The 16882-nt window shown below is 43.3% G+C and overlaps 1 protein-coding gene across 2 annotated transcripts in view; it reads left to right on the forward strand.

Annotated features, from left to right (window-relative positions):
• The window catches only part of LOC137425168 (uncharacterized), a 51811-nt gene that overhangs the window by 16928 nt on the left and 18001 nt on the right, over positions 1 to 16882 (forward strand). The window contains exons 7-11 of one of the 2 annotated variants that reach the window (XM_068113318.2): positions 11313 to 11452; positions 11710 to 11835; positions 11924 to 12053; positions 13313 to 13474; positions 16290 to 16472. In XM_068113318.2, the coding sequence (XP_067969419.2) occupies positions 11313 to 11452; positions 11710 to 11835; positions 11924 to 12053; positions 13313 to 13474; positions 16290 to 16472 (741 nt within the window). The remainder of the gene's footprint in view (positions 1 to 11312; positions 11453 to 11709; positions 11836 to 11923; positions 12054 to 13312; positions 13475 to 16289; positions 16473 to 16882) is intronic. The other variant, XM_068113317.2, reaches the window with a different exon arrangement.

A 16882-nucleotide genomic window follows, 5' to 3' on the forward strand; every position in this document is an offset into this window, starting at 1 on the left:
GGATCTCACCGTGTTTTCCACAAAGAGAAGGCGAGCTATCGCCGGCACTCTGAACAAGTTGTGGCCTGGCATGCGCTTCTCCTCTGCCGTTATATACGTCCTCCTCGGCATCTTTTTCCAGAAGAGCCCTGTCTCGTCACAGTTGAAGATTTGCTGGGGGATGTATCGTTCGGCTTCTATCAGTTCGGCAAAAGTTATAATAAAATCTTCAGCTGCCTTCACATCCGCCTCACCAAGTCGACAACACGCACACCTCGCTCATGTTTTTCGACGATTGCGTATTTTATATCCAAGCACATCATCCTCTTCTTCTTCTCAGTTATAATAAAATCTTCAGCTGCCTTCACATCCGCCTCACCAAGTCGACAACACGCACACCTCGCTCATGTTTTTCGACGATTGCGTGTTTTATATCCAAGCACATCATCCTCTTCTTCTTCTCAGTACCGTGTTTTCCACAAAGAGAAGGCGAGCTATCGCCGGCACTCTGAACAAGTTGTGGCCTGGCATGCTCTTCTCCTCTGCCGTTATATACGTAAATGTTATAAACAAAATATATCTGCCGTTATAAACAAAAATGCAGCGATATACGGCAGAGATACTGTACTTGCACGGCAAGATAACCACGTGACCGGGTGGCGAAAGCTCGTAACTCAGATCTCGGCTCGCATCTCAAAGCAATAAACCGCCCGAGCGACGGCTCGTATCTCGAAAAACTCGTAAGTTGGGGCACTCGTAAGTCAAGGTTCCACTGTATATATATATATTGTTACGGACACGACTTAGATGTTATGATGGGCCGAGCGGAATGGGCGCCGTGTTCGCACAAGTTACCCGATTACACTCGAACGTTGGCCGAATCGCGCTATGCTAAATCAATGAAGGAAAGGACACAACGGCTGGGTTAAATGACACGACATCAGGGGTACAGTTCTCAAGACCTCCGGAGGAGGATATAATATGGGGTATGCAGAACGTTTAGATTACACGGCACAAGAGGTACAGCACAGAAAGGTGGGCACTTAGACACGGTCTTATCTTAGCCCCGACAGACCACAGACAAACGGGACAAGACTGACTCACACAGGGATTGATGGCAAGGAAGGGCAGGTAGTCGATGGCTCAAGGTGCACCTTGGCTCAGGGGCAGAATCGACTCGGTCCGGTCCAGAGATGCGGGAGGTATCTCTCAGCGCTAGGAGGTGGCGTCCTTTCTTCTTCGTAGCTGAGGCGCATCTGACGTCACCTCCGTCTTCCTGCGCATGTCCAGCGGGGAGTGACACGCCCTCGGCTCGTTAGCTCCGCCCCAGATGGAATCGGTCTGCCGCTTCTTATTGGGTGCGGGGGGTTACCGGGCTCCGCCCTTGACGAGGAGCTGACAGTGAGCCCCTGCGTGGTAACCCCGTCGGAGCACATGGTCAATGGCGGCTAACCAAGCCGGAGTGAGGACGCACACTCCCCGCGCCGCCGCCGCGCCGCCGCCGCTGTTGTTGTTGTTGGTGTTGTTGTTCCATGAGGAAGAGCTGCGGGGAGGTATTGGGAGGTCCTAAACTTACTAATGGTGCCATACAATCACATTCTGGTGCAACGAAGAGTCAGAATTAATGGAAACGAGTCCTTAACTGACATAGACTAAGAATAACTAGCAAGATGTCCTATAGTTGTCTACGTGAGATGCGGTGGACCTGGGCACGACCTTTAATGGGGGAAAAAGGGGAAGGTCGGGGCTACAGAGTGTTGTTTACAGACAATGGGACTAGGGAATGGGGGATTGGGGATAGTTGGGGAGTATTGGGGAAATAGGGGAATATTTACAAGTGGATATGGATGGAGGCCAAATCCCATATCCGCAACAATATATATATATATATATATATATATATATATATGTATATATATATATATATATATATATATATATATATATATATATATATATATATATATATATATATATATATATATATATATACAGTCACGTAGTAAGTACACCCCATGTAAAGTTTTGCCTTTGTCAACATATTTCTACATACAGCTATTTGATCTTCATTTCAACAATATTGATAGATAAAGGTGACATAATACAACACATATCATGAAACATTTACATTTTGTAGTCCATTGTATGATTTAAATAAACATAAATGCAAATTTCGCATGTGGAAAAAGTAAGTACACCCTTGGCTCTAATTGGTGGTATTGCCCCCTTTGGCAGAAACAACCTCAACTAGGCGTTTCTTATAACTGTCTACCAGTCTCTGATATCGACTGGGAGAAATTTTTGCCCACTCCTCCAGGAAGAATTCTTTCAGCTGTGCGATGTTTGAGGGGTTTCTTGCATGCACAGCTCGTTTCAAATCCCCCCACAACATCTCGATGGGATTTAGATCCGGGCTTTGACTTGGCCATTCCAGAACCCTCCATTTCTTTCTTTTCAGCCATTCCTTGGTGGATTTACTGGTATATTTAGGGTCATTGTCATGCTGCAAGGTCCGCCTTCAGTTGAGCTTCAACTTTCCGACAGATGGCCTCACATTATCCTCAAGCACCCTCTGGAACAATGAAGAATTAATAGTGGATTATATGATGTTGAGCTGCCCAGGCCCTGATGCAGCAAAGCTGCCCCAAACCATAATATTTCCACCACCATGCTTTACAGTTGGTATCAGGTTCTTGTGGTCAAATGCTGTCTTTGGTTTTCACCAAACATGTCTTCTGGTACTGTGGCCAAATAGCTCTACCTTTGACTCATCTGTCCAGAGCGCATTGTACCCAGAAGTGCTGGTCTTTGCCTCGGTGTTCACTGGCAAACTTTAGTCTTGCCCTGATGTTCTTTCTGGACAGCAAAGGTTTCCTCCTGGCACACCTCCCATGTAGATCAAATTTGTGCAGCGTCTTTCTAATGGTAGACTCGTGCACTTTGACATCAACAGTGGCAAGAGCTACCTGTCGGTCCCGTGATGACATTCTGGCGTTCTTAGAGACTTCTTTCAGCATCTTGCGGTCTGCTCTTGGGCTGAACTTGCTGGGGCGGCCTGGCCTGAACAAGTTGACAGTTGTTTGGAATCTTCTCCACTTGTAGATGATCTTCCGGACAGTTGAATGATTGATTTCAAATTGTTTGGAGTCTTTTTAAATCCCTTCCCAGACTCGTCGGCATCTATAACCTTTTTTCTGAAGGCCTCAGGGAGCTCTTTTGATCTAGGCATGGTGACGCCACACACTTCAACAACAAAGAGCAAACCAAACTAAATGTCTGAGGTTTAAATAAGACAGGTTCCTCCAAGATCCTCTCTAACGATGTTCTAATCATTTGCACCTGAGCTGATGCACCTGATTCTAATTTTAGGTATTTGAAGTCGTGATAAATGTAGGGGTGTACTTACTTTTTCCACATGCGAAATTTGCATTTATGTTTATTTAAATTATACAATGGACTACAAAATGTAAATGTTTCATGATATTTGTTATATTATATCACCTTTATCTGTCAATATTGTTGAAATGAAGATCAAATAGCTGTATGTGGAAATATGGTGAAAAAGTCAAAACTTTACATGGGGTGTACTAACTTTTTCACGTGACTGTATATATACACACACACACACACACACACACACACACACACACACACACACACCCCACATGTATGTATGTATATATGTATATATATATATATATATATATATATATATATATATATATATATATATATATATATACTGTATTTGTATATATATATATATATATATATATATATATATATATATATATATATATATATATATATATATATATATATATATATATATATATATATATATATATATATATATATATATATATATATATATATATATATATATATATATATATATATATATATATATATATATATATATATATATAGATACAGTGAAACCTTGACTTACGAGTGCACCAACTTACGAGTTTTCCGAGATACGAGCCGTCGCTCGGGCGGTTTTTTGCTTTGAGATGCGAGCCGAGATCTGAGTTACGAGCTTACGCCACCCGCCACCAGGTGGCCCAACGAGCGTTCCGGTCACGTGGTTATCTTGCCGTGCAAGCATCTCTGCCGTATATCGCTGCTGCTTTGTTTTCGCATGTTGGTTATTTTGGAAAATTTCTTAGTTTTAACCATGGGTCCTAAGAAATTGAGTGCCAAGGGCAGTACTGAGAAGAAGAAGAGGATGATGTGCTTGGATATAAAACATGCAATCGTCGAAAAACATGAGCGAGGTGTGCGTGTTGTCGACTTGGCGAGGCAGTACGATCGTAGTACTTCTACGATATGTACGATTTTGAAGCAGAAGGAGTCGATAAAGGCTCTAACGCCAGCCAAGGGCGTTACGATTATTTCAAAGCTCCGGACCTCTATCCATGAAGAGATGGAGAATTTTCGAAACATTTTGAAAGGGAGGAAGAAACAAACCTCGTTGGACAGGTTTTTATTGAAACGCCCTGCAAGTGAAAGCGAGGAAAGTGTGGCGAAAAGGGCAAAAGTTATCTCCTCCACCTCCGCCAGCATCTTCGTCTGATCTTCAAGGTAAATACACTGTAGCGCGATGCTGCGCGCGATAATGCTTACGCAAGGAGCAAGCGGACAACGCGGTTCATACAAGAGTCTTTATTCAAACTGCAGCACTAAGCTGCTCAACTCAAGGCTGCGCGCCCCGTCTATATCCTGAGGCCACGCCTCTCTGCCCGGCGTGGCCCACCCCCACTTGGTGTGCGGGGTGATGTCAACACGTCAGTGCTTTCGTGTCCGCCACAACACTTAATAAAACCAGTTTATTTCTTTACATTGAAGGAGTCTGGACTCCAGCAGAATACGGATAAAAGGATGGCAAGGCACAAACTCGTCCGAGAAGATGTTTATTCGTAAAACCAACTCGGGAACACTAAAAAGCCCGTTTATCGGGCTGCCTTATAAAGCAAAACCAAAAACCCAAACCGAAACCGAAAGCCACGCCTCTCAAGCGAGGCGTGCTTCGGTGGTCATGTGATCCACAGGTGTAGCTCATTATACCCGCACGCGCGGGACGCTTTGGCGGTCACGTGACCAGCCACTCTGGCGCCGGGGATCCCCGCCGGTGACGTCACCGGCTAGAGCAAGGAGATTCTGATGCCGGTCTTGCTTGGGGGACCCATGGGTCGCTACAACATTCTCTTTTATTATGAACAGTATATACGAGGTCGTGCTTGTTTATACATTATTTGTTATTTATAAAGTACATTTTTCTTATTTAAAAACACGTCACAAAAAAAATTGGTGTGGTTTTTTGGGGGCTGGAACGGATTAATAGCATTTCAATGCCTTTTAATGGGGAAATTTAATTTGAGAAACGAGCAAATTGAGTTACGAGCTCGGTCACAGAACGAATTAAACTCGTAAGTCAAGGTTTCACTGTATATATATATATATATATATATATATATATATATATATATATATATATATATATATATATATATGTATATATATATATATATCTGACATCCGACATGAATACACATGTTTAAAGTGTACGTGCACATAATTAATAAAATAAAAACGAAGAGATATCTCTCGGTAATTTCCTGAAACTCGGTGAAATTCGATGATATTCGCTGGTGAATTCACTCTGTTTCTCGGTGAAAATTTTCCTTTGGGCGGTGTATAATCACTCCGAACGAAATATCTCTCAGCAATTTCCCGTCTGTTAATTTATTTATTTTACATATGTGAATGACATGTCCATGCACACGTGAAATGGAGTTTGTTTTTGCACACGTGAAATGAACACGTGAACCTTTACTTCCGGATAATAATGTTGAATGAAATAAGAACAAAGAAATATATGTCAGCATCATTGTTGACGTTTTTGTGACGACTGTCATCAAACGGAAAAGTAATATATCTTAACGAAAAAAAAAAAGCGAATTTTTCAGACATGTCGACATTTTGAGCTATTTGGGTGGTGTATGATACATCGTCCCGCTCGATTCCGGTTGAGTCATTAAACATTTCAAATAAACCTATTTGAAGTGTATGTGCACATAACTAATAAAAAAAAAACAAGATATCTCTCGGTAATTTCCTGAAACATATTTTACTTCCGGATAATAATGATGAATGAAATAAGAACGAAGAAATATATGTCGGCATCATTGTTGACATTTTGTGACGACTGTCATCAAACAGAAAGTAGTATATCTTAACGGAAAAGAAAAAGCGATATTTTTCAGATATGTCAACATTTTGAGCTATTTGGGCGGTGTATGATACCTCGTTCCACGATTTTTTTATACATCTTGGCATTTTCCCGGGTGTGCGTGAATTTTCTCAATTCTTTCTGACACCGAGTCTAAAACCATCGATAAAAATGATATCAGATGGTGAGTTAGATTGGAGATAAAGGCGTGAGAGAGACTCAATGGCCTTGAAATTACAGGCCTTTGAGAATTCATTTCGTTCTATAAACGGAAACTTTCATGGGATTTTATTCCCGTTTTTTTTCAACTGAGTCTAAAACTATGTTAGCCACTGTGAAAAATGAAATTATGTATCAAATTAGAGTTGAAATAAAACTGTGAGAGAGAGCAAGACGTCTAGCATGGGCCTAACTAAACAGGCCTCAAAGCTTTGCAAGTTAATAAAATGGTGGATATTTGTTTATATGAAGCCTCTCCCAGAATGGGTGGGGCTTCTCTCTAAATGGAGTAAGCCACACCCCCGGACAGACAGACAGACAGACAGAATCACCTACGGCTAATATAATACAGTCACGTGAAAAAGTAAGTACACCCCATGTAAAGTTTTGACTTTTTCAACATATTTCAATATACAGCTATTTGATCTTCATTTCAACAATATTGATAGATAAAGGTGATATAATATAACAAATATCATGAAACATTTACATTTTGTCGTCCATTGTATAATTTAAATAAACATAAATGCAAATTTCGCATGTGGAAAAAGTAAGTACACCCCTACATTTATCACTACTTCAAATACCTAAAATTTGAATCAGGTGCATCAGCTCAGGTGCAAATGATTAGAACATCGTTAGAGAGGATCTTGGAGGAACCTGTCTCATTTAAACCTCAGACATTTAGTTTGGTTTGCTCTTTGTTGTTGAAGTGTGTGGCGTCACCATGCCTAGATCAAAAGAGCTCTCTGATGCCTTCAGAAAGAATGTTATAGATGCCTACGAGTCTGGGAAGGTATTTAAAAAGATCTCCAAACAATTTGAAATCAATCATTCGACTGTCCGGAAGATCATCCACAAGTGGAGAAGATTCCAAACAACTGCCAACTTGTTCAGGCCAGGCCGCCCCAGCAAGTTCAGCCAGAGAGCAGACCGCAAGATGCTGAAAGAAGTCTCGAAGAACCCCAGAATGTCATCACGGGACCTACAGGTAGCTCTTGCCAGTTGATGTCAAAGTGCACGAGTCTATCATTAGAAAGAGGCTGCACAAATTTGATCTACATGGGAGATGTGCCAGGAGGAAACCTTTGCTGTCCAGAAAGAACACCAGGGCAAGACTAAAGTTTGCCAATGAACACCAAGGCAAAGACCAGCACTTCTGGAACAATGTGCTCTGGACAGATGAGTCAAAGGTAGAGCTATTTGACCACAGTACCAGAAGACATGTTTGGCGAAAACCAAAGACAGCATTTGACCACAAGAACCTGATACCAACTGTAAAGCATGGTGGTGGAAATATTATGGTTTTGCGCAGCTTTGCTGCATCAGGGCCTGGGCAGCTCACCATCATAGAATCCACTATTAATTCTTCATTGTACCAGAGGGTGCTTGATGATCATGTGAGGCCATCTGTTGGAAAGTTGAAGGTCAACTGAAGGTGAACCTTGCAACATGACAATGACCCTACACATACCAGTAAATCCACCAAGGAATGGCTGAAAATAAAGAAATGAAGGATTCTGGAATGGCCAAGTCAAAGCCCGGATCTAAATCCCATCGAGATGTTGTGGGGGGATTTTAAAGGAGCTGTGCATGCAAGAAACCACTCAAACATCGCACAGCTGAAAGAATTCTGCATGGAGGAGTGGGCAAAAATTTCTCCCAGTCGATGTCAGAAACTGGTAGACAGTTATAAGAAACGCCTACTTGAGGTTGTTTCTGCCAAAGGGGGCAATACCACCTATGAGAGCCAAGGGTGTACTTACTTTTTCCACATGCAAAATTTGCATTTATGTTTATTTAAATTATACAATGGACTACAAAATGTAAATGTTTCATGATATTTGTTATATTATATCACCTTTATCTATCAATATTGTTGAAATGAAGATCAAATAGCTGTATGTTGAAATATGTTGAAAAAGTCAAAACTTTACATGGGGTGTATTTACTTTTTCACGTGACTGTATAATGTATATGTATATACATACATACATATACTCATGTGTGTGTGTGTATATATATATATATATATATATATATATATAAAATGAAAAAATGAATATATACATATGGACATAAATGTAAATATGTCACGATATTTCAAAATGTTAAAAAGTTGTTGACGAGTTACGACTAAACTTGGTGTTGGTAAAGTGACAAGAACAAGCCGATTAGATTTTGGTTCAGGTCCGAATCCAGATTCCACCTATCAGTGGGATACAAAACAAACTGTTCAGCCTGGTGGAGGTGAGCGATCTACCGAGTGCCGTTCTATTTCCTCACAGTATTTATCGCGGTTTTTTCATTTCTTGCTTCCCCCGAATTTGTTTCCTGAATGAGGATATTAAGAGGTGGACAAGAGTAAAGGATATCAGCAAAAAGACACGGGATGTACGTCTGTCTGCATTAGTCGGGGCATGTGCTCAGGAGGACGGCGGGGATGTGGTCTTTGATATGGATGCAGTTGACAGGAAGAGAAAGGTCAGACCAAAATTGAGGTGAAAGGAAGTGGTGAGGTGGGAGATGAAAGAAGTGCAGGTGCACAGAGAGCAATCTCAGAGAGGGGTGTGGTGGGATTAATTGGGGCCAAGTAATGCAAGGTACTTAGGCCCAGGAGGAAGCCACTTGACCCATAATGCCTGTGCTTTGTCAACACCATATTCATTCAATCTATCAGTTATTTTACTTAATCTGTCTAGGGTTGGGGGAAGGAGTGGGGAACAAAATTGGTGTGACATGGACACAACCATGTCTGACTTTGGGTGACTGTGAAACACATTGGGAGGTAAATGTTTTACAGCCAATCAAATAGGCATGGCTGCCACCGCAGGAATGATGAAAAAATTCAATTACTCACATTGACTGCATATATTGATGCATTTTATTTTCATTTAAAGAGATGATGTGAAAACCTCATTATCGACCTAGTTATCTAGTTAATGTCACTTTTGGAAGTTTGAGTTGTCTCCTTTACAAATTCGGAAGTGGGTGCAAGTGTTAAGAAACACAAACATCACCATCATTGTTGTTGTTATGCAGATAGCACACCGACGTTGGGCTAACATTGGCAATAGATCGGCAAAGGTCAGAAGCGGATTTCCAACATTGGTCCAAGTTGGCAATTTGATGCAAAAGCCATCTGATGTTGCGCCAACGTTGGCAATTTGATGCAAAAGCCATCCGACGTTGCGCCAACGTTGGCAATTTGATGCAAAAGCCATCTGATGTTGCGCCAACGTTGGCCATTTGATGCAAAAGCCATCCGACGTTGCGCTAACGTTGGCCCGACAGACATAATTACGTTGGGCCAACGTCCAACCAGCGTTGGCTCGAAAGAAATAATTACGTTGGGCCAACGTCCTACCAACGTTGGTGCAACGTCGGTGTGCTATATGGGTATGGAGAAAACAACTAAAATAAAAATAAAAAGACAATCAGCGGTGATGTAGATCATCAGCCACATAAACAAATTCTATGGGAATTATGGTGATTATGGAAAGTGTTGGGATGATTATATCCTCATGTATGAACTAATTGAATCACACGGTCATGCAAACAGAAGATACCTCCTCGCAGCACTTATTGATTCCTTCACCCTAGTAGTTCATCATATGCTATTGAATACGTCTTCGTAAGACATTCCAATCACGTAACTTCAGGAAAAAATTACATTCGGAGTATTAAATCCAGATAACATGTACAGTACCGTAAAATGGGGGTGAATAGGGACAGCAAGGTGAATAGGGACACAAACTGAAAAAAAGTTCGGAAACTTTTTTCGCTGAAAATTGATAACCATACTGATTTGTTGATGTTTGGGTTGAAAGTGTTCCAATGTTTTTTTAAAAAGCAACTTATAGTCCCTATTAACCCCATATATGGGTTAAATAGGAATAAATAGGATTTTTATGGCTGTCCCTATTCACCCCGTTTTACGGGTGAATATGGACAGTCACTAAGACAAAAAAATAATAATCAAGAAACAATCCTGAGTTTCCAACTTATTGCTAAATTGATCGCTCAGATGGATGCACATAATATGCACCCATAATATAAACCACGGTGCCAATGAAAAAATATATGGGATAAAAAGTTTCTCCAAACTGTCCCTATTTCTGGATTATTTTTTTTTTTGTATTAGTGACTGTCCCTATTCACCCGTAAAACGGGGTGAATAGGGACAGCCATAAAAATCCTATTTATTCCTATTTAAACCATATATGGGGTTAATAGGGACTACAAGTTGCTTTAAAAAAATATATTGGAACTCTTTCAACCCAAATATCAACAAATCAGTATGGTTATCAATTTTCAGCGAAAAAGGTTTCCGAAATTTTTTTCAGTTTGTGTCCCTATTAACCTTGCTGTCCCTATTAACCTTGCTGTCCCTATTAACCTTGCTGTCCCTATTCACCTTGCTGTCCCTATTCACCTTGCTGTCCCTATTCACCTTGCTGTCCCTATTCATCTTGCTGTCCCTATTCACCTTGCTGTCCCTATTCACCTTGCTGTCCCTATTCACCTTGCTGTCCCTATTCACCTTGCTGTCCCTATCCACCTTGCTGTCCCTATTCACCTTGCTGTCCCTATTCACCTTGCTGTCCCTATTCACCTTGCTGTCCCTATTCACCTTGCTGTCCCTATTCACCTTGCTGTCCCTATACACCTTGCTGTCCCTATTCACCCCATTTTACAGTTACTGGACTTTCACTGCATAAAGGCTGAAAGTGTTACGGTTTTAGTTTATGAAGAAATCTTAAACCTTTCCAAAATATAATAATAAATAAAGACCTCTCGTTGTCGATCTTGGCCACCACCTTTAGAGTGGTCACCCCTAATTCTGACCGTGCGATATTAATTTGGGGTCTTTCTCCAGGTGTGGACGATGGCGCAGACATACCTCGTGAGATGCTCGTCGGAATCTACGAGCGCATCAGGGAACGTGAACTGAAGACCAATGAGGATCACGTTTCTCAGGTCACCAAGCTTGAGAAGTCTTTGGTCGGCAAGAAGCCGGTGTGTGGAGACCTGCCATCATGTGACGTCTGTTTCAGAGGATATCATGGTCCTTTTTTGTTTGTTTAGCAACCCTCTTTATGTCACTTTACTTGCTTTGTCTTTTTGTGTAAAGACCTCTCCTGGCCTCCATCTCAGACTATCCTTTTCTGTTGATCTTTAAGCACAGGAAGTATGTATTCTCCACTTTCACTTGTGATATCATCAATGGAGGCAATGTTCCTCAAATCATTTCTATTCACATGCCTTTGCGTCAGGCCCTGTCCTTGACCCACCGTCGGCTCGTTTGCTACTGCCGTCTTTTTGAAGTGCCCGACCCAACAAAACCACAAAAGTTGGGTCTTCACCAGCGTGAGATCTTCTTGTTTAACGACCTGTTGGTGGTAAGAACTTTACTTTGATCTCTGAGCAGTAGACAGATACTTTGGTGCTTTCACAGCTCAGTGAATATTTTCGTATTTGCAAAATTAGGTCAGCGGGACTTTGGCACTTCCACACCAGGTGACCAAGATTTTCCAACGGAAGAAGAACTCGGTGGTGTACAGCTTCCGGCAAGCGTTTAACCTGTACGGCATGCAAGTGGACACATTTGAGAACCAGTGTAAGTCTTCCTCTTCCGCACGTAACTGAAATCAACTTGTGTCTCTTTTGCATCAGTGTGTTCATGGTACAGACAATGCCGGACATCATCCCCATGCTCTCATTTGCTGGGCATAGAGCCTGGTCAAATACAATTCCATCAGGAAATTGTTTTCTTTTATCTCCTGCTTTCTAATTGGTTGAACAAGTGAAAGCTGACCGAGTTGAACAATCAAAGATGGCATTTACAGCCATGTCAGTGATGCACAATCCAATAATGCAATAAATTATCGATGCCTCGTGTCACCCTCTTGGAACTTTTGAGTCATAAAGACAATCTGAAGGTGACAATGTCTGACAACTGAGCTATGGAAATGGATAAATCTCACTCTCACTCTCACACTCACTCTCTGTCTCTGTCTCTCGCTCTCTCTCTCTCTCTCTCTGTCTGTCTGTCTGTGTCTCTCTCTCTGTGTGTGTGTGTGTGTGTGTGTCTCTCTCTCTCTCTCTGTGTGTGTGTCTCTCTCTCTCTCTCTCTCTCTCTCTCTCTCTCTCTCTCTCTCTCTCTCTCTCTCTCTCTCTCTCTCTCTCTGTCTCTCTCTCTCTGTCTGTGTCTCTCTCTCTCTGTCTGTGTCTCTCTCTCTCTCTGTCTGTGTCTCTCTCTCTCTCTGTCTGTGTCTCTCTCTCTCTGTCTGTGTCTCTCTCTCTGTGTGTGTGTGTCTCTCTCTCTCTCTCTGTGTCTCTCTCTCTCTGTCTGTGTCTCTCTCTCTCTCTCTGTCTGTGTCTCTCTCTCTCTGTGTGTGTGTGTCTCTCTCTCTCTCTCTCGCTGTCTGTGTCTCTCTCTCTCTCTGTCTGTGTCTCTCTGTGTCTCTCTCTGTCTCTCTCTCTCTTTTTCTGTCTGTGTCTCTCTCTCTGTCTGTCTGTGTCTCTCTCTCTCTGTCTGTCTGTGTGTCTCTCTCTCTGTCTGTCTGTGTGTCTCTCTCTCTGTCTGTCTGTGTCTCTCTCTCTCTCTCTCCCTCTCTCTCTCTCGTTATATATCTATCTGCTGTCTGTTTGCTCACTTCCTTGTCCTAGGAGTACCTGAATCAAAATAAAATAAAATCTTCAAAGACATATTGATGGAATATTTTGCAAACCGACGTGACCAATGCATACCGCCCCTTTTGGGCGTTGCTTTTCCCGACGGACATCATTTTGTTTCATTGTGTTCTTGAATTAACCGTTCAACTGAAAAAGTCACCGTTTCACCCTTTCTCTTTACTTCCCTCCTATTATGTCCAGTTTATCCCCATGGGATTAAGATTCTGTCCGCCATGCCACGTTCTGACACACGTCTCCTCGTGCTGTTCAACGCACCTAATGCACAGGACCGCCGCAAGTTCCTCGAGGACCTGCGAGAATCCATCGCTGAGGTCCAGGACATGGAGAAATACCGCATAGAGTGTGAGTACATGTCCTTATCCCATTTGTCAATATTGGTGTATTCCTTATCTCTTACTGTACTGTCTGAAAGGTGATGTTGCCTTAACGGTTACGGTGGCTGACTTGGGATTATTGTGACGCCTGGGTTTTCCATCCTGGTCGGCCGTTGAATTAACACCAGTTGGGTTGACTCATTGGCATGCATTTATTGTAATGGCAAAGCAAGAATTCGAGCAAAACAAAGTGAAATACCAGGAAAACTATGAAACCAAGGTGGCAGGATAGCTGTCTCTAAACGGTTAAATTCTGGGTTCAATCCCAGGTGAGATCACATCCAACTAAAACTTTCATCTGGAGTAGTGACAGCAGTTAGCACTGTATCCTAGAGCAGTGGCTCCCAACCCGTGGTCTGCAGAATCCTTGAGGTCCACGAGGGCATTGGCGGGGGTCTGCAGGGAAACGCAAAAGTAGCATTAGCCTCCTTGCAGCAAGAAATGACGTGGTCTGCTGCGACTATCCGTATATTAGAAGTAACCATTGGAGGAAGGGTTGTTTCTTCTTGCTTGTGTTTCAATGTTGGCTGGCAGCCACCAGCAATGGATTGTTGGCTAAAAATGAGTTAATCAAAGAGGCAAACGAATTAAAATAATGATAGTCATATTCATTACAATGGCAAATCTGGTTAGGGGGAGTTTGAAAGTGGTCCACACATCAAAAAAAGGTTTGGGAACCTCTGTTGTAAAGCATGTCATCTATCGGAATGGGCAGCCACTCATGTTGTTGGCCAGCAATGACCTGTGGGTAGTGGGGAGGGTATTTGAAGACCTGCTGTGTGGAGGGGTTGGAAGGCTTGTCGTGGGGAGGATATTAGAAGTCTTGTAGAGGGGAGGGCATGAGACTTGTAGAGGGGAGGGCATGAGACTTGTAGAGGGGAGGGCATGAGACTTGTAGAGGGGAGGGCATGAGACTTGTAGAGGGGAGGGCATGAGACTTGTAGAGGGGAGGGCACGAGACTTGTAGAGGGGAGGGCACGAGACTTGTAGAGCGGAGGGCACGAGACTTGTAGAGGGGAGGGCACGAGACTTGTGGAGGGGAGGGCACGAGAATTGTAGAGGGGAGGGCATGAGACTTGTAGAGGGGAGGGCATGAGACTTATAGAGGGGAGGGCATGAGACTTGTAGAGGGGAGGGCATAGGTCTTGTAGAGGGGAGGGCATGAGACTTGTAGAGGGGAGGGCATGAGACTTGTAGAGGGGAGGGCATGAGACTTGTAGAGGGGAGGGCATGAGACTTGTAGAGGGGAGGACATGAGACTTGTAGAACGGAGGGCATGAGACTTGTAGAACGGAGGGCATGAGACTTGTAGAGCAGAGGGCATGAGACTTGTAGAGCGGAGGGCATGAGACTTGTAGAGCGGAGGGCATGAGACTTGTAGAGCGGAGGGCATGAGACTTGTAGAGCGGAGGGCATGAGACTTGCAGAGCGGAGGGCATGAGACTTGTAGAGCGGAGGGCATGGGACTTGTAGAGGGGAGGGCATGAGACTTGTAGAGGGGAGGGCATGAGACTTGTGGAGCGGAGGGCATGAGACTTGTAGAGGGGAGTGTATGAGACTTGTAGAGGGGAGGGCATGAGACTTGTAGAGGGGAGGGCATGAGACTTGTAGAGGGGAGTGTATGAGACTTGTAGAGCGGAGGGCATGAGACTTGCAGAGCGGAGGGCATGAGACTTGCAGAGCGGAGGGCATGAGACTTGCGGAGCGGAGGGCATGAGACTTGCGGAGCGGAGGGCATGAGACTTGTAGAGGGGAGGGCATGAGACTTGTAGAGCGGAGGGCATGAGACTTGTAGAGCGGAGGGCATGAGACTTGTAGAGCGGAGGGCATGAGACTTGCAGAGCGGAGGGCATGAGACTTGTAGAGTGGAGGGCATGGGACTTGTAGAGGGGAGGGCATGAGACTTGTGGAGCGGAGGGCATGAGACTTGTAGAACGGAGGGCATGAGACTTGTAGAGGGGAGGGCATGAGACTTGTAGAGCGGAGGGCATGAGACTTGTAGAGCGGAGGGCATGAGTCTTGTAGAGCGGAGGGCATGAGACTTGTAGAGCGGAGGGCATGAGACTTGCAGAGCGGAGGGCATGAGACTTGTAGAGCGGAGGGCATGGGACTTGTAGAGGGGAGGGCATGAGACTTGTAGAGGGGAGGGCATGAGACTTGTGGAGCAGAGGGCATGAGACTTGTAGAGGGGAGTGTATGAGACTTGTAGAGGGGAGGGCATGAGACTTGTAGAGGGGAGGGCATGAGACTTGTAGAGGGGAGTGTATGAGACTTGTAGAGCGGAGGGCATGAGACTTGCAGAGCGGAGGGCATGAGACTTGCAGAGCGGAGGGCATGAGACTTGCGGAGCGGAGGGCATGAGACTTGCGGAGCGGAGGGCATGAGACTTGTAGAGGGGAGGGGTTTGAAGATTTGGGGTTGGGTTGGTCAGAACAGACCAATGATGTGTCAATCAAACATTGCAGCACATCATATTTTGGAGGTTACTGTAATCAGTACTCTTAAATTATTTTGCAGAGTAACTGAATTCTTAATTAACTAATGATATATCATCTCATATAATTTGACAGTCATTGGAAAACAGTTGAATGTGGTTGAAGGATAAACAAGGAATGAAAAATGCAAAAGCTGAATTACGTGTTCATTTCTCTTGCAAGAAAGAAATCAATGCAATTATAAAATAATATTTTAATGAGTGGAAATGCACTATGTCTATTTTTATTTCTTTTCTTTCCCGTATTTCTCTCCCATGTACTTCATCTTCCTCTGCTTTATCCTGTCAGCGGAGTTGGAGAAGCAGCGAAGTGTTGTCCGACCAGCTCAACCCCATCGTGGTAGCATGAGAAAAGAGGGAAGAAATGGAATGACTACCACAGCTAGCCTGGATGATGGCTGCACCGCCTCTGCTGGAGAGTGTTTGAGGCGCGGCACACTCAGCAGCTCTTTACGAGACCTCTCTGAAATCGGTACATCTTGCATGATTTGGTACCGTAAATTATGGGGCTGCTATGCACATTTCTGATACATTTGGTCATGGATGGCAGATCTGAAATGGAACAAATTTATGGTAAAACATTTTGGTCATAGCCAGTTAATACTCAGTTATGAACACACGTGACAGACTTATGCCAGTTGGCAGATTTACACTCTCATTTCAAATTTTGTCAATACTTTAATTTGAACAAAATTCCCCAATGCCCCCTTCCCTTCCTTTTGCTGACACCATGATGATATTAACCAGGGCTGTTTAAAAGATGATTTCATCTGATTGCATTTTCTTATTTAATCATTCATTTCTTCGATTTTAACATTTTAAAAATTCCCTTTTATTAATTTTTTTAAACAAGTGTCTAGACTCATGAAGGAGCTGAACGAC

This window comes from Myxine glutinosa, chromosome 4 (assembly GCF_964187855.1).
Source record: "Myxine glutinosa chromosome 4, kmMyxGlut1.1, whole genome shotgun sequence".
NCBI lineage: Eukaryota > Metazoa > Chordata > Myxini > Myxiniformes > Myxinidae > Myxine > Myxine glutinosa.